The following is a 20,099-nucleotide window of genomic DNA, read 5'->3' as shown; positions in this document are numbered from 1 at the left end:
CACGTTGGCGTAGCTCCCTCCCTGTCTTGTCTCACTCTCCTCCTCTCCCTCCGGCTGTCTCTGCGCGTGCCCCTTGCCTATAAGAAACACCGCGATCCTTTCCTCTTCGCGAGCCCAGGGTTCCTCAGCTCGTGCCGTCGGCGTGCCTGTCCTCGCTTGCCCGCCCCAGCGCATACACATAGGTAACTTCTCTCCGCCAACATGGCCACCGATCGCGCCTCGGACGACCTGTCCGCGAAGCCGGAGCTCGACGGGCAGCTGCGGCAGATCGAGACGGCCACTTCGGTCGACGATCCCGAATTCAAGCGGCGCGAGGCCCGCGTCGTCGCCAAGCTCGACATGTACATCTGCCCGATCCTCATCATCCTCCAGCTCGTGTCCTTCCTCGACCGCGGCAACATCGGCTTCGCCGCGACCCAGGGGATGATCGTCGACATCAACCTCGTCGGCACCCAGCTCAACACGGCCATCTCGCTCTTCTACCCGCTCTACATCTTGTCCGAATTCCCGGCAGCGCTGATCGTGAAGAGGGTGGGCTTTAACCGCGTCATTCCGTCGGCCGCGATGTGCTGGGGCCTGGTGTGCTTGGGAAACGGGTTCGTGAGGAATTTCGGGGACCTGGCGGCGTGCCGCCTGTTGATGGGCATGTTCGAAGGGTTCTTGATGCCTAGTCTCACGCTCATGCTGGCGAACTGGTATAAGAGAGACGAAATCGGCCTTCGGATCAGTTACCTCTTCAGTAAGAACGGCGAAAATGAGGCGGATAATATCTGTGGAGGTTCCATACGCTAATACGAATGTGTAGTCGCCGCGGCTATCTCCAGCGCATTTAGCGGTCTGATCGCGTTCGCTATCCTGTTTATGGACGGCACGGCAGGGTATCCGGGATGGCGATGGTAAGTCTCTGCATGCCAAATGAGCAAATCAGCCAGCAACATACTAAATTTGCGACGGCCAGGTTGTATATCATCGAGGGCGCCGTGACGATCGTTATCGCTGCTCTGTGTTACTTTGTCATCCCGACGTCGTACACCACGGCATACTTCCTTAACGAGGACGACCGGGCCATAATGAGGAAGCGCGCCGAGATCACGGAGGCGTACAGCGGAGGACGGGGACACTACACGCGCGCCGAATTCATGATGGCCGTCAAGGACGTCAAGACCTGGCTACACACCATCATCCAGGTCATGTGCCTCACCGTTATGTACGGCTTCAGCGTCTTCCTGCCCATCATCTTGCGCTTCGGCTTCAACTTCAGCGTCAAGGAGTCGCAGTATCTGAGCATCCCCGTCTTCTTCTGGGGCTCGATCGTCTACGCGATATGCGGGTACCTGTCGGACCGGTTCTCGCGGCGGTTCCTGGCCTGCATCCTGTGCGCGCCGCTCGGCGTGGTCGGCTACGCGATGCTCCTCGGCGGCAACCACCTCAGCGTCGGCGTCAAGTACTTCGCCTGCTTCCTGATCGCCACCTGCGTCTGGATGATGGGCGGCGCCAACGTGGCCTGGCTTTCGACCAACACCGCGCCCGACGGGAAGCGCGCAGCGAGTCTCGGCATGGCCCTGGCCGTGGGCAACCTCGGAGGCATCATCTCGGGCCAGATCTACCCGCAGACGATGGCCCCCGCGTACACTCTGGGACATGCCTGGAGTCTGGGCGCGATCGTCATCTCCTTCTGCTTGTGGTGGGTGGTCAGACACGTATACTACGCGCGGGAGGCGCTCAAGGGGCAGATGCGGGAGGGGGCCGTGCCCGAGCCGGAACTGTTCAACGACAGGGCGCCGAGCTACAAATACCAGCATTAATACCTACTTGGTTTTGCTGCAGTGGCGTCGCGCTGCACAGTTCAGCCTAGGACATCATCATCGGCATGGTTACTTACATGATGTTGCTTTAGCCTTATCCTCTATGAAATTCTAAAGAGTCCTCACAGACGCACTTTGCACACTTCGCCTACTCTGTGTCCCTCTGTAGACTTCCAGGATGTGGACGGTAGGATTCAAGAAAACGGCAGGCAAAGCAGTGGCGCGACCAATCCACAGTCGACTAACGGCTCGTGTAAAGTAATTATCACTGGTGGCGTTTAGTAATACGGCAGATAGCTAATCACGATACCATTAGCTTCGTCAGAGGAAAGCCACGAAGGCTTGGTAACATACTATCTATAACGAGGCTAACGAGGCTACTTGGATGGCGACCAACTCTTGTTGCACAATGTATCTACCCCTGCTTCCGGGGACGAGTAGCGGCTAACCCTGGTGTATCACAACTGTCCAGGGTTACCTATAAAGAGATTGTAAACCACCCACCTTGCCATATAGTACGGCACAGTATTAAGTTGCTGTGCTAGTCTTAATAAGCTGTTTAGCATTATTGAGACTTATAATAGACAGTCAAGCCTACAAGGTTGGGCGTCGTCTCGCATGTCAAAACTGAGTCTTTTGCTCTCGTAAAGAATGCTACCTGAGTCTTCGATTTTCTGCAATATTACCATCGTGATGGCATCCCTAAGCCGTGTAAGCGAACGCTGGAATGCTCCACATAGCTATTTTAAATTTTGAGCTATCAACAGACTTTGTAGATTAACGAGCCCTTGGGACCGGATTCATCACGTGAGGCTGCATATTCCGCTCTCGTGTATTGTATTGGCCCTCCAGTAATACGTCCCCAACTCATGGCCTGTATAGGGATAAGCGAGCGGTGGATCGTGCAGATCGCAGAGTGATGGATGTTGGATTGGCGCTGCATACTAGTTCCGAATCGGCCTTGCGTAGGAGGATGGGCGAATGTTCCGTGCTGCTGACGGTCCCCCCCCCCCCCCCCCAAATCTCCCAGGTTGTCATTCCTACTTGTATCGTACCTCCTCTCGCCCATCACTGCTCGCGATATTCCAAGCGGATAGATATCCAAGACTCTTAGATTGCTCAATGGCCTCGATTCCCACGCCTTCTCTCGTCGCCCAGGCTGCTGCGATTCTCGAGGCCGCGACCAGTCTCCAGCGTCAGCTTGAGCAGCACGGCCTGCAGCAGCCCTCGTTTGAGGCGGGGGGCCGCAAGGATTGGCACGATGCCATCGAGCACCCCGAGGTCTTGAGGGCCAGGTCCGCGCTAATAGACGCGAGTAACCTGATGCTGAACATGGCCCTAGGGCCCATGGACATCCTGTCTTCCCTCGTCGGCCCGGCCGTCAGCAAAGTCGACGTTTTCCGGACTCTCGACGCGCTAGGCGTGTCCGAGGCGGTCCCGCTGGACACTCCCATCAGCATAGACGACCTAGCGGCAAGAGTGGGGGCGAATCCGAGGCTGCTGCGGCAGCAGCTGAGGTTTGCCTATCTCATGGGCATTTTCTACGAACCTCGCGAAGGGTACGTCGCCCACACCTCCATCTCGGCTGCGATCCCGTCGCTGTCGGCCTGGACCCGGATGCGCTTGGGGTATCTGATGAGCAGCGGCGCGTGGAGGATACCGGAGGCGTTAAGGATCTGGCAAGATTCCCCTCCTCCTGGACACGTTCAAGTCCCCGTCTCCTTGGCCGATTCGAAGGGCCGGGACTTCTGGAGCGCTCTCCAAGAGGAGGACCCCGAAAATAGGGGTATGGAGAAATTCAGCTCGGCTATGAAGGCGCTCTTCGCCAGTCACTCGGGGAATTCGCTAGGGCCGTTCGTTACCGGCTTTGACTGGGCGGGTCTGGGCGATGGTCTGGTGGTCGACGTGGGAGGCGGCAACGGCCACATAGAAGTCAGTATCCTGAACGCGGTCCCCTCGGGCCTGAACTTTGTGATCCAGGACCAAGAAACGAACAGGGGTCTGGCGATCGAGAATATCAGGCAGCACGGGGCAGCAGATCGCATCCAATTCCAAGTCCACGACTTCTTCCATCCCCAACCACCGCACCTACGGCCCAAGGCCTACCTCCTGAGCCGGATATTGCACGACTGGCAGGACGGGGACTGCGTGAGGATACTCCGGAACCTCGTCCCCGGGATGGAGGAGCACGCCGCCCAGCTCTTCGTCATGGAGCGCGTCCTCCCCGACCGCAGCGGGGACATCCCGAACCACATGGAGCAGCTCATCAGGACGCAGGACTTGCTGATGTTCACGCTGTTCGGCGGGGGCGAGAGAAGCTTGCGTCAGTGGGAGGCTCTGTTCGAGAAGGCGGACCCGAGGCTGAAGATCACAGGGATACGCCACTCGCCATTGTCGCCGTTCTCGAGTATGCATATCACGTTGATGAAGGAAGGGGATGTGAAAGTGCGAGGTCGATTATAAAAACAGGGGAGCGAAGGAACGCACTGACGAGCGATGAAACATGTCTTTCAACCTTTCTCCAGCAACGACTAGATCTAGGTATATATAACATGGTGAAAATAGAGAGCGATGGATAGGTACCTAATATACTGCCAATCGGTTACAGTTGGCGGATATTGGTTGAGGGACAGTGCCTATAACGTTGTATAGGTAGATTCGCTTCGGCACGAGGCTTTCGTATAGACCTTTAGAATGAAACTCGGTCGCTCGCGGGTATATGCCGACCTCTTTAGCGGTTCCCCTTCCCCTATTTATGTATATCTGGGTAGGAAATAACGCGGTAATGACGAGTAGCACTTATGCGGGGTTCCACAGGGGTTGCCTACCTTTCTATGTCCCGAATTTGGCGAATGCTGGGAGACGACAGGCCGTACCACTCCGTGTTCCGGGGCGATGCCCGCACGCACTGGGTGCTTCAATGTAAGGCAGGACTAAGTGCGGATTCTCGGGGAGCCGGTCGAGTCGTTGGGAGTAGGGTTGATAGAGTTGTACCTGAGCAAAGGTGAGAGTCGCCACGAAGACACGCCAGCCGAGTAGACTACTAATAGGACGGAAGCAGAAACGAGATGTCGCCCAGTTCACGTGCGTTGCCCCCTCTCCCCCTTTATTTAAGCGGGCAGGCATATTAGATATGGGGCCAGGTGAGGGCGCACCCTCAGGAACCGGGGCGCATGCGTGTAACAGGTAAGCGGTCGCGTCTATAAGTACCCAGACCCTCCCCCAAGCCACTCGGGGGAACCTTCCGGTGCCTTATACACTCGAAATCGCGAAGTTGACGGCGGCCATCCCGGTGATGTGGGGCGGAGACTTGATTACACGCCCGGATACGTTATTACACCGGATTACAAAGCAAAGCAGACTAGCACTAGGTGCGGCGGAACAGATACGACGAGACCGCGTGGGCACGGTGGGAAGGGAAACGGCTTGCTACAGAATCGAGTCGCGCTAGATGCAAACCCAAGTAATGGAGTCGGCTGACCTAACGGTCTTGGACGGATCGCGCGGATCTAGAAATGGATCCCCTCCCAGTTATGACGCTATTCACCTCCGCCGCTAGTCCCGGTGGAAATGCTAATCACTAATCACAAATGACAACCTCAGATCTAGTCCGAGCGGTCCCGTGGGACGATACACAGGCACTGTTAGAACTGTCGAGGTGTCTAGTGTTCGATATCGACGAAGCGGTTCTTGGTCTTGTGTCCCCCCTTGAGCCGATTCTACTCTTGACAACGGTCAGACTAAATCGTTCTTGTCTGACGAGCCAAGTAGTAGTTCTGTGGCATCCCCAAACTAGCGACGTCCATGAGGCAAACGCCTAGGTTGCGAACAAATCTCAGATAGTATTAAGTATAGCATTCACTTCAGGCAGCTAGCGTTGCCTTGACCCCCCCCTCCGGTAAATTGGGATCTCCGAGATATCTTTTCGAGCATTCCTCCTTATCTTCGATCCTAGTATCTATTTCAGTCCAATGCTGGTTCTGGTAGGGGATCCTACTTACACCTACGTGTATAAGCCTGTACTAGCGCCCGAGGGAACTCCCACGCAATAGGCGACGGGGCAGATGGCAAGGAGATCCCAGTCGTAGGAATATTATCATGTCGAATTTCCGTTCCGACATCGGAGCATGGGAATGACAAGAAACACATACATTCGCCCTCGTAGGCTGACGTATTCTCAGCGAAAAGTTTTTTTTTTTTTCCCCTTTATTCATCCAGGTGATCGTCTCCGAGGATATCTGGGAGGATTGCCTCAGGGATATCCGGATGGCCTGCTTTGGTGTTTTTGCCATCTGCCGCATAGCCCTGCGGACTCGAGGGGAACCCAAGTACGGAGGTCCATATCTACATAAGGGAAAAAAACGATTTTTGGGATAGGTGAACCCCGGGGTAGGAAGGGGTATAGTTAGTACGTATAATATATACAATTAACTAGTTATACGCTCGTACCTTCTTATTACGTTTAATATGTAGTTACTATACCGGAATAAGGTTAAAGGGTTAGATACTGAACAGGAGCAGCGTGGGCACGCTATTAGAGACCCGTATGGTAATGGCTACCCAACTGCCAACAGCTGGCCCAGTGCCGATTGAACTGGATGACAGCTGTGAACAGCTGTAGTCAGTTGCTTGGCCAACTAAAACGGCAGCTGGGAGAGGAATGAGGAATGGGAAGGCTAAATAGCGATTGAAGGCATATTATAAAACGAGTAAATTATAGGTCGTGATGCCTACAGGTCTAAGTCTGATCTATGAAAATCTAGGTGCGAGACCCATATAAGTAAGCTAGGGCACCCCTCCACGAGCCACCCCTTCACGGACTACCGCGTTAGGACCTACGAACGCGCCTTTTAACGCGACGCCCTTACTTAAATAACCTATAATTTCTCGGTTAATTTTAATCTTTAGTAATTCCTTTAGCTATTAATCTCTTCCTAATTTCTTATTAATTAAGATAATATCTTTAAAGGAAACGTAAATCCGTATAAAAGCCGCTATTCGGGAGATTATATGCGGTACTAATATCCGAAAAGCTACCCTTCGATATAGCGTCTCTCGTTCCTACCTAACGCGCCGTTTCGCTAATAAACTAATAAGATAAGAACTAAATAAGAATCGGTAAGCTTTATTACCGATCTTAGAAGCTAAATTAATTTATTAAGTTATTTCGTAAGTTAAGTTAAGCTTCGCGTTAGCCTTTATTTAATTTAAGCTTATAATTAACCGCTTATTAAACGCTAACGACGGTTCTAAAAAGCTAAGGAAGTATTAATATTATCGTTTTTTAGATCGAAACCTAGAGGTTAAGGCTTTTAAGGCTAAGATCGTCGATTATAAGCGGATTAAGGACGTTACGGCGGTAAATATTAACCTCTTTTTCGACCGATTAAAAGCTTCCGAATTATTAGCTATTCCTCCTAAGCGCTTCTTTAACGCCGACGAGATAGGTATCGCATAAGGCGTTACCGGTAACCATTAGGTAATTTCTAAAGCCGATATCTATATAATACTTAAGAAAGGCGTCGAAAAAGGTTAATAAATTATTACTTTTAAATATATAAGCTTCGGCGGAAAGCCTTTTCCTTTCTTAGTACTTTTTAAGGGTATCGACGTTTAGGCTTAATAATTTCCTAACGATTCTTACGATCTTTAGGAGGATTAACGGTTTTAAGCGTTACCTAAAGGATAAATTAATAATAATATCGCGTTAAGTTAGCTCGAAGGTATCTTTATTTCTTATATTCGGGTCCGTTTCGGTAATAAATAAGTCGTCTTAATTTACGACGGCTATAAATCGTATACCTACGACGCCTTTCTTACGCGTTATCTTTAAAATAAAATATAGTTCGTTTTTTACTAGCCTTACTATAGTTACGTCGTATAGGTTTTAAATATCGGAATATTGGGGTTATTAAAAAAACGGCTTAAAAGCCTCCTTAAGAAAAGCTAAAGTACGAATCTAAACCTATACCTTATTAAGATCGATATATTAAAGGTATACCGATAAGCTAAGGTCGATATAATAACTTTTCGAATTATTAAAGGAGCTTAGAAAACCTTTAGGATTTATCCTAGAAACCGCGAGAAGCCGTTATCGTCGAGATTCGTAGTTATAAAGGATAAGGATATTCCTAGATCTCGGCCGAAACGATCGGAGGTATCGGAGGTTATCGAAAGGCTAAAAATACCTAATTTTTTAACGTTATTAGCTCTAGAATACGTTAATATATCCTTAAACGGCTAGGTATTACGAAACGTTACTTAACGATTTATTCCTATTAATTCTAAGGCTAAGGCCGTATCGTAGCGATTATTTATTCGGAAAATTAACGATACCTTCGACCGGTAGGTTAATACGATCGCGACTTTTATAACCTAGCTTTAATATAAGACCGCTAAAAACGATAAGGCCATTATTAAGACGCGTAAGAAGGTATGCGTAGCGCTAGGGGAGCGCTTCGTTCGTATAGCGGATATACGGTAGGTAAAAAGGTCGTTAAGAGGTAGGGTAGTATATAAGGACGAGGTAAGCGACGAGAAGGTACCTAGAGAGGCTAAAACGGCGCTAGGAACGCCTAAAAACGAAGCATCGTAAGCGGAGGATTATATCGAGGTTATAACGCCGGAATTAAAAGGTTTTAATTAATTTTAATAATATAAATAACTTTAATTATTAACGTAATAATTACTAGGTAATGCTTAATTTAGGTAGCTCGTGGAGGGGTAGCTCGTGGAGGGGTAGCCTAACTTACTTATCTAAAAGGCCACATAGCCTAGTTTTACCGTACTACTGCAATATATAGGTAGCTCTTTATGTAATATACCCCTTAACTAAGCTCGCGATAACAAGCTTAATTGAAAAATGTTAACTTAATTAAAGAACTCGTGGTAATTAGCTCGGCTGCCTTCTTAATTAAAGAACTAGGGTAGCTAGTTAAGGAGATGATATTACCTCTGAAGAGGTGGCCACGGTCCTGAGCCCTCAGCTAGCATTCTACGAATTGCCTGACACTTGCTACTCGTGTAGCCTAAGCAGAGAGTGCTATGGAGTCAAGTTCTTTCACTCTGGTCCGGTTGTGGTTTCGAGGAATCGATTTGTCGGCTTTTCCTACTGCTGCCTAAGGCTTCTTAGTACATGCGAAAACCGGGTCAATCAACCACTTCGCAAGCGTCCCATCCCGGGGCAGCCCTGAGTCTTCTGAGATGGTTGCTCAGGTCGTGTGGATAGACATTAACGAGTTCGATTAGCCTGTTCTCCCGGAGGGTTATTCTTAGGTTGCTATAGAATCTCGTCTACTAACGTACATCTCTAACGTTACGGATAAAGACGTAGTTATAATAGCAAGGACTCCGCGGGTATTTCCCCATATCGTCCCTTTTAATGCCGTAGTTCGGTAGTACATTTCGCGAGATCGGATCCAAATCCACGTTCATGACCTCCGACGAGCGAAATCTCTAGGCTATTTTCCTGGCTTTGTGGTATTATATACTGTAGAGGTCAAGAAAAGAGGTTAACTTATACTGCCTAGGGATAGGTTCCGGTACCGAAACAGAGGATCCTCTTAGGGTTCTAAAGGGGTACAGAGTAAAGCCTCTCTCCCGTCAGGAAGAAGAACATATTATCGCTTTAATGTTGGCGCCGGATCAGGGTACTCCGTAGTAGTGCCGCTTACTATATCTCTTTAACCTACGTGCGATGCTGTACTTGGTTATCATTGAGGTCGACTTGAGTAGCAATTGGGCCTGTGCTGGATGATGCGGACAGCTCTTGTCGGCCTAGGGTTGAGGTGGAATCTGCCCACATAGAAGCAAGCGCCTGCCCTTGAGTCGAATAAATCGTGCCCTCGTCATGCCTATCTTCTTGCCCTCGAAATGAGGTCGGGGGTCTGCCGTCCCTGCTTTCTTCCCTCCCGCGGGTGCTTGGAGGCTGTTAGCTCGCGTAAAAGGTCATCGACGATGAAGAGACTCGCCCACTATTGTTTCGGGCATCTCCGGAGCCGAAGCAGCCACCACCGACAAACCGAAGAAACTTCACAAGACCGGCAGACTTTGACTTGCCATGCAGAGTGACCTGAATACATTGGTGATCAGATGCGTATGGTGCTAAATGGGGAGTACTTTACGAGGCCTTCTGTGAAGCAGGCTGGAGTGGTTGCTGGAGCTGCAAGAAATCCCATTCCCAATGCACGCGAAATAGGGGCTATAATGCCAAGTGTATATACAAACTACTAGAAAAGATTTCTGAATTGACTAGATTGACTAAATTTTCCATGAATTTCAGCCTACCTTAACCTTTGGTCAACTTTGTAAGCCATGTTATTAGATACAACTATAGCCGGAAAGGAGACTAATCGGACGACAATCACAAATTTATTTCTTCCCAAATAAAAAAACCCATGTCCTCCTACGCCTCCAACCGGTCCTCGCACTTTCCAAACAACCGAACCTCAAATCCTCAGACGGCCTCTACGGAGGGCCCGAACCGCCTTTCCGCTTGCTCCTGAAGCTCTTTCGTCCAGCGGAACCCATTCTCCCGACACTCCTTTGCCAACACCCCGTGCTGTTCGACCGTAAGTGTGATACGCCCGCCGCCCTCGCGAGACTCCTGCCAGTACACAAAAGGCACCACAAACCCATGCGCCTTCTCAAACTCGCCCAGCAGCTCTATCCTCTGGGGGTCGATCAGACTGCGCATCCTCGCCGACTGGGCCTCAAATGTGGACGGGCTCAGGGCGAGGACTTTCTCGAGGCTCTCCATCTCCGTCTTCATGGCCTCGCTTATGTCGCCAACCTCCTCGGGAGGACCGGTGAAGGGCCCCTGGATCAGAACAGACCCGTCGTGCCGCACGAGGAACGAGTGTCGGCTCAACTGCCCCTTCGCGATGCCGAGGGCGTGCAGCCGCGCTAGGGCGGTCTTGCACTTCTCCAAGTCGGCAGGGCCGGCCTCGCGAGCGTCGGGGATGCGCTCGAGCAGAAACCCGACCACCCGCGAGCGGTTCTCGGTGATGTGCCCCAGGAAGCGCGGCGCCAGCCCGGGGTCGCGCGACTGGATGATCTCGTAGGTGCGGGCTTCGTTCCGGATGCCAACCCAGTGGCCGGGCAACCAGTCTGACACGCGGACTACCTCCTTCGCATCCGTCACATCTCGGGTGGGCGCGGCGATGATGGACGCGGAGACGTAGCCCATGCACTGAAGGTCAGTGGGCTTGGGGACGCTGATCTCCTTCCCGGCTGCGTCGACTACGGTGGTCCAGCGCGGGCTGTCCGGAGCGTCCTGGCAGTCCCCCTCCTCGACGGCCGTGCTGCACCAGGCGGGTCCGGCGCTGTACAGTCCTAGGCCCTCAAGCGCATCGACGGCATCGGCCTCGGTCGATGCGAGCCGGAGCTTGCCCCCCCGGCTGTCATCACCACCTTCCTCGGCAACGACGAGCCGGCCGACGACCCAGTCGCCGGGAGGGACCTTGTCGAAAGCGAGGTTGTCGTAGCGGCGGATGTGAGCGTCGGGCCCGGTGAAGACCTTGCTCGAGTTCGGGGCGACCAGGTACTTGATGGCCGTCCCGGCCGCGGCGGCCTGCGCGGGCTGGAGACGAATGCGGTACAGGTCCGGCGAGTCGGGGAAGGCGAGCATGCCTGGCTGGACGCCGTCGATTGTGAAGGGAACGGCGGCGGCGGGTTGTGAAGGCTGCATGGTTTCTTGTGAGGGCGAGGGGATGGACGGGCAAAGCGTGTAATCGAGAGGAGCAAATGACGGGTTGGCTACTGGGCGTGAGAGGATAGGCGTTGTATTTGTCTCAGTCTCTTGTGACTGTGCGATCTGGCGAGTGTGATATGCGTGGTTGCGAGTTCAGCAAGAAGGACGGAAGAGGGAGATTTGAGCCCTTTATATAGGTATTCGTCTTGTCGTCGTCTGTTGTAGATGGCTCGGCATGCGTTCAGCTCCTATTCTGTTGGATTGACCTGTATTCCCAGGACGGGAATGCCCAGGACGGGAATGCCCAGGACGGGAATGCCCAGGACGGGAATGAAGACGTGGTGCAGTCATGTAGGTAGGTATGTCCGAGGCACGGAAGCTACATGTCTAAGGCACGGAAGCTGCAGGTCTGATGCACGGAAGCTGCAGGTCTAACGCATGGAAGCTGCATGTCTGATGCATGCAGCTGCAAGACTCCTCCCCCGTTTCCGATACGTACCTACGCCGTGTAGACCCCGCTATGGACACGCAAATCCAGGGGGTATCGGTACAATAGTGACCGGCCAGACTGTACCGCCTATCTACCTACCTGTAGGTAGCTATCTAGGTGGGGAATACAAGAGAACTCGGGAAGAGAGAATGGACGCCAACCTAGGGGACTAAGGCCTGCCAGGCCGGCAACATCTGAAGGCTCCGTAGTCCAGCTACCGACGACTCCTCGAACAACAGCCACCGCCTCCTCCTCCCGAGTTGACATAACCCCTTTCTGGAACCGATAGGTGTCGAGGGGAGCTCGTGTGGTCGTTATTGGCCTGGCTATCCGTCATTGTTAATAGCTACAGACAAGGCCTCATCTCGCCGCGCGGCTCAGTGAAACGTTATTATTTCTCTCGTTGGAAGCAATAAACTTATAACTATGCCTACTAGCTGGTCTTCGTGAATAACGACATCGCCCTAATTTCAAGACAGGTCAGTTTGCACCACCCGATAGAGAAAAGAACACGGCCAACAAGCGCCATCCAATTCCCACAAGGCAATGTAGGGTAGGCCGGACTTCCATTTATGGCAAAAGTCTGGCCAACAAAAACAACCCTGCGGCGTTAACATAGGTATTGATGTCGGATGCCAGAGTGGCCATGCTCTGGATCTAACCATCTACAAGGCCTGCCTCAGGTCTTGTCACGTACCCGTATATTCCACCAGGTAGGGAGCGCAACAACTGAAGTTGTAGGATGTTAGTTAACATATTGTCACCACCCCTTATCGTCACCCTTTGTCGCCACTCCCATTTCCACCCGACACTGGAGCCTCTCCCCTCGACGGCCTCGTCGTTCTTCATCAACAATAACCTCAATTTAGTACTTACTATTACGCATCATCCCGACTGGCGTTAGCCGTTAGGTAGCTGTGCCAGGCTCGGTATTAGCGCCATGACTCACACAGATAGCGGTAGTGTGGCCGAGTTAGGCTGAGCCAAAGAGTTGTTTTCAGCACCGGGATAGTAGTAGGACGTTGTGTTAGCATTGCTTCCAACAAGCAAAGTGTAGAGTCATCCTATTCAGATTGATCTCCATGTACACATAAGCCACTGTGTTACACCTCCCACTTCAGGTTGTACAACCATTCTCAGCATGTCTAGCCATATCATCAAAGCTACTAGGCCTAAACACGACAGAACAAACGAGAACTTCCCGAAACGTAGCAAAAGCTTGCTAGAAAAGAGTGATGGCTTGACAGAATATAACGCTGATATCCACCTACTTATTCGGCGTCATGGTAAACTCCGGGAATACAACTCCATCGACTGCAAGTGCTGGCCCCTTTCGCCTGATAAAATTATAAGCACTCTGACACGACACGATATAGTAAAAGGCGAAATGGGTGTCACGGGTTTTGTTAGATGACGATTATATGAGGTTGTCCCATTTTTTGGCCCTTGTGGCTTGACCCCTGCTGACCTATTTTCGCTTTAAAGTATCGTATAACAATGTTATGTCACAGAAGAGAGCTAATTCTTGCTTATATCGTTTACCGACCGCTTCTATTGCTGATTATGGCCGAATTACGCATCTGCTTACAAGTTCACGGGCGCGCACCTGGGCACCAGAACAAAAGCCTCATTCTCTCCTCGCTAGAGAAGCTTCAGCGGCGTATTGTCTAGGGTATCCTTCCTATTCTGGCACTGAAGGCCTCCTGGGCTAATAGCGTCCGAGTACGGTATAAAATGGCGGTAAATAGCGTTCCTCCGGCGAAACTAGGCTGCGCCCTCGTGCGTGTAGATTGGTGCCTTAATTGTACTTACAGAAGGGAAAAAAAATTGCCTTCGATGATTTAGGTAATAGACCTGTGCTTTGTAGCCATGTTATTGCCAGAACCCTTCGGTGGAAGATATCCGCCGCGCACGGTACGCTGCTCCTGAATTCCTCCGCCGTGACCTGCTTGTAGACAGCGAGGGCCCGAGGCTTACCAGAGAATATAGGCTTACTCAACAATGTCTCTCGATCTAGACATTTCTCTCGCGTAATCTATCCATCCCATCCTCAATATTACCACTAATACACCTCCTGTTCACGCAGACGAGATCTCCTTAAGAAGTTCATCGCCGACAAGTGCCGATATGTTATCACCCTGTGGAAACCCGGCGAAACTGCTTATTCGTAGGTACAGACGACGGAGTGGGTAATAATTCGCAGTCCAGTAATAGCTCGTTGACGAGCTGGTTCGGTGGGACCGAGTAGACTTCCTCCCTTCTTTCCAGGCTCCATCTCTCAGCATTAGTTAAGCGGTTGGCCTCGAACTCGTTCTTGACCGATTGCTAGGTAACAGCAACGGTGGCCCGGAGCATAGGGATTTTCCATCGGTTCCCTGTTGGTTCAGTTTCCAGCTCAAGTCGGCAACACGAGGCGTAACTATAAATAAGTCTTTATGGAGCTGCCAGGGCCGCGGTATGGCGTGCCACTCTCTCCAGCGCGGTGCCTTGGCAAGCGAGCCCCTTCGTGGAGAATCTCGACGGCCAATCGGAGAGATTGTCGCCATTATACCCTTTTTGAACGCTATCCTCAACCCCGACGGACTTTAAGGTAGCGCCGCTAGTCCGCGATGGAATTGTCAGCGAAGGACATGGGCATTATTACATGGGGTGTACTGAGGAGGTTGCTTGGTCTTGTAACCGAGGGAAGGTCCACTTATAAGAGCACCGGCTGCGCACCACCGCCGGCTACAAGGAAGCATACGAAAAAAAACGGCCACGAAGTATCACCAGAAGCAGTAAAGAAGCAGCGGAAGCAGTAGTCATGGCTTCCACCATTGTCTTGATCAGCGGCGCCAACAGAGGCTTGGGCAAGGGCCTCCTCCAACGCTACCTAGCACAGCCAGACCACACTGTGATTGCCGCCAACCGCGACCCAGAGCACGCCAGCTCCAAGGAGCTTGACAATCTGCCAAAGGCCGCTGGCAGTAGGCTTATCGTCGTGAAGGTCGAAGCTACAAGCGACTCGGACGCCCTGGAGGCGGTCAAAAAGCTCCAGGACCAAGGCATCGACCACTTGGACATCGTCATCGCGAACTCCGGTATAGTAGACGGGCTCGCGACAGTCGCAGACGTCTCCATCGAGCAGCTACAGCGCCACGTGGACGTTAACTTTTATGGCGGGATACGGTTGTTCCAAGCTACGATCCCGCTGCTGAGGAAGGCCGCAAACCCGAAATTTGTGACAATGGGCACTGCGGCGGCAAGCCTCAAGGTAGGCGCATCGCGTTCTACCCCGAGCTACCAAATCGAGCTAACACCTTTCCAGAACCAAGTCAACATTCCTAATGCGCTGTACGGCCCGACGAAGGCCGCGGGGCACTGGATCGCAGTCAGGATCAATAATGAAGAAGAAAAGGTCAACTCCTTTGTGATCCACCCGGGGTGAGTCGATTATCACCTCTCTCTCGATAATATGCCAGGAGCATACGTTGGCTAATTTCTATCCTAGATTCGTCCAGACCGATATGGGCAACCGAAGCGCGCAAGCGTTGGGTCTAGAGAAGGCATTTGTAACGGTCGATGACTCCTGCGACGGGATATTCAAGTTGATCAGCGAGTCAACTAAGGAAGCCACAGGTGGCAGATTCTGGAACTACGATGGAGAGGAACTCCCGTGGTAGATCACGATACCGTCACTATTGCATCTTGGAATCGACGGGTCGTTATATATGCTAGGGGATATTGGCTCGAGCGACAAGCGCCTTTGGGGTACCCTGACGGCGCTTAGCAGTGACGACCTCAAATCGCATGCCTCCAGGTCCGTAACAGGATCAAAGGCGGGCATTGTCACGTCTGCACTCACCTCACGAGAGCCATACGACAAGACAGTTGACTCCCTTGCCACCGACAACCCCTATGTGAGGAGATCGTCTGTAGATACGAAGGACCAGAGGCCTTCCTCGAGACCGATATAGACGCGTAACCGGGGACCATAGCTCCTACATGGTCCAAGAGAAAGAGAAGGACAAGACAAACCCGCCACATGTCAAATTCGCTCAGCTTCAACCTGTATTTATCTTAGCCCATATCGAATATCACCACTCTTCCATAGACACCCGAAGGCTCTGTGTAACCGAAAAGAGAGATGGAACTCACTACTAGAACCGGTGTTAAACGCGAGCTTACATGCGGAAGACCTCCGGTCAAGGAATGTTCGAATGCGATTACGACTCTTGCCTTCACCAGTTTGGAACCAGCGTTATAGGACTTTAAACATGTGTTACGTAGCTAGCGAGAGCTAAGCTTAGGTTAATAGGTTATTCGCAAAGAGAGTAATAGAATGAGGGTAAGAAGGTATATATTAACTAACTAGAAAAGAAGGAAAGCTATTAAAGAGTATAAAGCGATCTATAGGTATATATAGTAGTACTTAGCTAGCTTAAGTAAGCTAAGTAGTTCTTATTAGGGGTATATACTTACGTAATATACCCCTTAGTTAAGCTTACGATAGTAAGGTTAATTATAGTCCTTTGCTTACGATAGTAGCCCAAGGGGTTATTCCTTAGTCTCGTTATGTTTCGTTAAGGTTAATCGATTACTAGGTACCTTATTTCGGGCTCCCTTATATCCCCTTATCCGTATATACTCCGGTTTATTACTAGTAGTATTTTCTCTTAAGTTATATACTTTTCGTATCCCCTACTTAATACTTTATAGTTTATTATAAATGAAAATAATTACTCGTATAATTATTCGTATAATTACTCGCTTTCGATTAAGCGGTAGTTAGTTATATAGGTAATATAGTAGTAGTAGTAATACCTTTCGTATTAATACTAAGATTTAATCTCCTTTATTACTATCGCGCGCGCTCGCGCGCGTTACCTATATTAACCGATTCTACCGTTTCTCTTACGAAGGCGGTTAAGTATAAATATATCTAGGATTTCTCGCTTTCGAATTAAACGTATCTCTCTCTCTTCCTTTCTTCCCTAGGTTATTTATTATAGATATATATCCCTAACTATAATTAAATAATTCTATTAATTACGCGATCGTAAGCTAATATAACTAATAAAGCTTCGTTAATTTATTATCGCAAGGTAAGTCCGCTTCTTCCGTAATTTACGTAAAGCGTAACTCGCGTATTATACGAATCGTAATATACTTTTATTAAATAACCGTAGGATAATAACCTAGCTTATTACGGTAAAGATTATTATTTACGATTAATATATTACTCTTAATATTAAAGTATCCTAGGATAATAAAGTAACCGTTAGTTATTTTATATTAATAAATAAGAGGTTATTCGAAATAATCCGTTTATTATTTACTCGTTATTTACCGGTAGTAATATAGTACCGTAATTAATAATCTCTTAATATATCCGATACTTAAAAGCTTCGTAAGATAATACTAACGCTTTAAAGTACCGTAGCTTCGTTAGAGTAAAGGATATTCGGCCTTTCCGCCGCGAGCTCCTAACCTATTTCCCGTATTCGTACGAAGGGTAGCGTTAAAGCTTCGGCCGGTAGCCCTATTCGCCGCGGAAGGATACCCTTTACTCCCGGGTCCGGGGCCTTAGTCGTCGCTTAGCCCCTTAAGGATCCCTTTATCGATAAAGATAACGTCGATATAATCGTACCTAACGCCTTAGTATAATATACCTAAGCCTTAATTACTTACGCCTTTTAAAGTACCGTATCTCGAGCTATTAAGGTTTCTACCGACGAATTCTTTAAGAAGGAATCTTCCGAGGAAGACTTCCTCTTTTTATACGAGGAAGTAATCGAAAAAGGCGACCGCCCGGTTATATTAATTACTCGTAAGGTTCTTTCGCGTAAAATCCGAACCTAAATTCGCGTATATTAGGTTACGTTCTTTAATAATATCGCCGTTATTCGCATAACCTAGGCGATCGTTATTATTATTATACCGACCCGTAATAATATCGTAGGACGAGAACGAGAATAAGAACGAAGCCGTAACGCTTCTTCGGTTTCCGGAATTACTACCGCTTCCGTTACTTTCTTTAGCCCGGCCGTTCCGGCGGTTCCGTTTAATACCCCCGTCGCGGCGACCGTTTCCGCTTTTATTACCGTCGCCTTAAGAACTACCTCGGTTATCCGTAATCGAAAGTATAAAACTCGCCGTATAGTTCCTTACTTAAGCTATATACGTAATACGGCCTAAAATAAATCCACTAAAAAGTACTTCGATTCTTTTTAAAGTACCGGCCGTTATTACCGCTATTTATCTAGCTACGCCTACGTACCTTTATAGGTATTCTTACCTCCGTACGTCGAGATCTAGAGCTAATATTATATAAGGCCGACGCTTTAATCTTACCGGCTACCTATCTTATTATCGCTCGTATCGAAGGTTTTATTAATATATAAGCTTTATTCGGCGTTATTTAATACTCGTTAACGTTACTTATAGGCCCTTAAGTTCGTTACGATAATAAAAGAACTCCTAATTCTTTATTAGAATAAGGAGTAAATACCCGCGGTTCCCGAAACCGTAAAATCGTAACGAAGCGTAGCTAACTCCGGTTAGTTTACCTAGCTAAGCGTAAGTCCTTCGGCTACCGGACCATCGACCGCCTTTACCGTACCCGCCCTTAGCTCTATACTTACTAGCCCTTTTATTACTTTAACCGGCGTAAGTAACGCCTCCGCCGGCCTATCGATCGTAATACCTAACGTAGCCTCGCCCGTTATCGCTTTTAAATAAGAATTAAATATAAAAATAAAGGACGTTAGAGAAAAAAAAAGGGAAGAGGAAACTTCCAAGGACGAAAAGTAATCTTTTAAGGAAGTAATATTTAAAATCGCTCGCGTTTACGCGCCTATTTCTTTCGAGTAATACTTATACGAAGTATTATACCGATAAGCCGACCGCTTATACGAAGAAATTATTAAGTATTAAAACGAATCCGCCGGTACTCGTATCTCTTATTAATCCGGCCTTACTTATTACTCCCGTAGTTAAGTTTTTTATCTTAAAATAGCCTTCCTATATTAAGATCTAGGAATAATACGAGTTCGGTATTTAACGATAAAAAGAGCTATTTCTATATAGCGATAATACTTTATACCTATACATTAGCTAATTAAGGAAAGAATTTACGTACCGTTAATACTTACGGCGACTCTTTAAATATTATTATAATTATTTCTCCGTAAGCGTCCTATAGGTTAAGTAATACTTTAAAGTACTTAAACGATTAACGTAATAAAGCTTTCGTAAATCTGTTTATTAATATTTAATTAATAAAAAGGTAAATTACTTCGAAGGTATCCTTTTAATACTCCTAGCGTAACTATATATTCTATATATCTATATAACGTAGCCTAGTATTAATCCTTTCTTTCTCCCCTATTATTAATCTTATCGTTTATTAGTTATCGCTATATACCCTTTAAGGTTTTCCTAGCTCTAAGGTAATATCCCTAAAGAAACGTTTAAGAGCTATCGTTTTCTTAACTATATGTTTTAATATAAGTAATTTAGCTTTAGTCGTCGATATCGATACTATATCCTAACGAACGGCTTTTTATATAATCGGACCTTTAAATAGGGATATTACGTATCCCTAAGACGACTTTTTTAACTTAGAATCGTTTATAAACGAAGCGTTACTACTAATTAAGAATACTTAAGCGCTATTATTCTTATCCTTATACCTTATGCTAAGGAAGCGAGTAATATATAGGTATTTAATCGTTTAATTAATCGCTTTAAAGTATTAAGGTTCTAAATTAATTAAGAAATAGAATAGTTAGGACGTTACGAAAGCGACGTTTAGGCGTATTATAATTACGCTATAAAGTAATAACCCTACTTTCTCCTAGTATTCCTTAACTTATTATTTCGAAGTAACGCTTATATACTTTACTAGCTTAGTAATTAATAGTAGTATTATCGGAAATTAATTATTATCCGTTAGTTTAAAGCGTTTAATAATCTTTTCGATATAAGCGTCGTATATTAAGGTTATAGTTCGTACTTTGCGATTACGTATTACCCTAATCCCTAAATATTACTTTACCGGTTTAAGTTCTTTCGTTTTATAGGTATCCTTTAACCCCTAAACTACCTTTTATACTATCGCCTTTAAGCTTTT

The 20,099-nt window shown here is 48.4% G+C and overlaps 5 protein-coding genes across 5 annotated transcripts; 3 read left to right on the top strand and 2 right to left on the bottom strand.

Annotated features, from left to right (window-relative positions):
* Positions 1-201: 201 nt before the first annotated feature.
* On the top strand, positions 202-1,805 carry GGS23DRAFT_606378 (MFS general substrate transporter; the record flags this gene model as incomplete). The annotated part of the gene is made up of 3 exons (XM_051519899.1): positions 202-739; positions 806-896; positions 959-1,805. 3 exons carry the CDS (start codon positions 202-204, stop codon positions 1,803-1,805), a joined length of 1,476 nt encoding a protein of 491 aa, XP_051369876.1.
* A 1,000-nt stretch (positions 1,806-2,805) lies between these two features.
* On the top strand, positions 2,806-5,023 carry GGS23DRAFT_577430 (O-methyltransferase-domain-containing protein). Its single transcript, XM_051516921.1, has 2 exons — positions 2,806-4,100; positions 4,297-5,023. Exons 1-2 carry the CDS (start codon positions 2,928-2,930, stop codon positions 4,303-4,305), a joined length of 1,182 nt encoding a protein of 393 aa, XP_051369875.1. The 5' UTR covers positions 2,806-2,927; the 3' UTR covers positions 4,306-5,023.
* GGS23DRAFT_156600 (uncharacterized protein) lies at positions 4,347-5,045 on the bottom strand. The gene is made up of 3 exons (XM_051511391.1): positions 4,800-5,045; positions 4,634-4,713; positions 4,347-4,554 (listed from the first exon to the last, which is right to left on the bottom strand). The coding sequence occupies exons 1-3, from the start codon at positions 4,929-4,931 to the stop codon at positions 4,389-4,391; spliced, it is 378 nt and encodes a 125-aa protein (XP_051369874.1). The 5' UTR covers positions 4,932-5,045; the 3' UTR covers positions 4,347-4,388.
* Positions 5,046-9,962: 4,917 nt separating this feature from the next.
* GGS23DRAFT_577422 (uncharacterized protein) lies at positions 9,963-11,834 on the bottom strand. The gene has a single exon (XM_051516920.1). The coding sequence runs from the start codon at positions 11,491-11,493 to the stop codon at positions 10,261-10,263; it is 1,233 nt and encodes a 410-aa protein (XP_051369873.1). The 5' UTR covers positions 11,494-11,834; the 3' UTR covers positions 9,963-10,260.
* A 2,807-nt stretch (positions 11,835-14,641) lies between these two features.
* GGS23DRAFT_577395 (NAD(P)-binding protein) lies at positions 14,642-16,244 on the top strand. Its single transcript, XM_051516919.1, has 3 exons — positions 14,642-15,239; positions 15,294-15,409; positions 15,477-16,244. The coding sequence occupies exons 1-3, from the start codon at positions 14,790-14,792 to the stop codon at positions 15,646-15,648; spliced, it is 738 nt and encodes a 245-aa protein (XP_051369872.1). The 5' UTR covers positions 14,642-14,789; the 3' UTR covers positions 15,649-16,244.
* Positions 16,245-20,099: the final 3,855 nt, after the last annotated feature.

The sequence above is a fragment of the Durotheca rogersii genome (assembly GCF_024521655.1).
Source record: "Durotheca rogersii strain YMJ 92031201 chromosome Unknown GGS23scaffold_19, whole genome shotgun sequence".
NCBI lineage: Eukaryota > Fungi > Ascomycota > Sordariomycetes > Xylariales > Xylariaceae > Durotheca > Durotheca rogersii.
Note: the sequence above shows the minus strand (reverse complement) of the source record. Positions and strands in the feature narration are given on the sequence as shown.

Excerpts from the sequence above, each read along its gene's own strand:
- GGS23DRAFT_577430 (XM_051516921.1), top strand. The coding sequence starts at position 2,928 with ATGGCCTCGATTCCCACGCCTTCTCTCGTCGCCCAGGCTGCTGCGATT.
- GGS23DRAFT_156600 (XM_051511391.1), bottom strand. The coding sequence starts at position 4,931 with ATGCCTGCCCGCTTAAATAAAGGGGGAGAGGGGGCAACGCACGTGAAC. Across the intron at positions 4,714-4,799 it reads CGACTCTCACCTTTGCTCAG|TGCGTGCGGGCATCGCCCCG; the intron begins GTACAACTCTAT and ends TGAAGCACCCAG. Across the intron at positions 4,555-4,633 it reads CAAATTCGGGACATAGAAAG|GGGAAGGGGAACCGCTAAAG; the intron begins GTAGGCAACCCC and ends ATACATAAATAG.
- GGS23DRAFT_577422 (XM_051516920.1), bottom strand. The coding sequence starts at position 11,493 with ATGCAGCCTTCACAACCCGCCGCCGCCGTTCCCTTCACAATCGACGGC.
- GGS23DRAFT_577395 (XM_051516919.1), top strand. The coding sequence starts at position 14,790 with ATGGCTTCCACCATTGTCTTGATCAGCGGCGCCAACAGAGGCTTGGGC. Across the intron at positions 15,240-15,293 it reads CTGCGGCGGCAAGCCTCAAG|AACCAAGTCAACATTCCTAA; the intron begins GTAGGCGCATCG and ends ACACCTTTCCAG. Across the intron at positions 15,410-15,476 it reads TCCTTTGTGATCCACCCGGG|ATTCGTCCAGACCGATATGG; the intron begins GTGAGTCGATTA and ends TTTCTATCCTAG.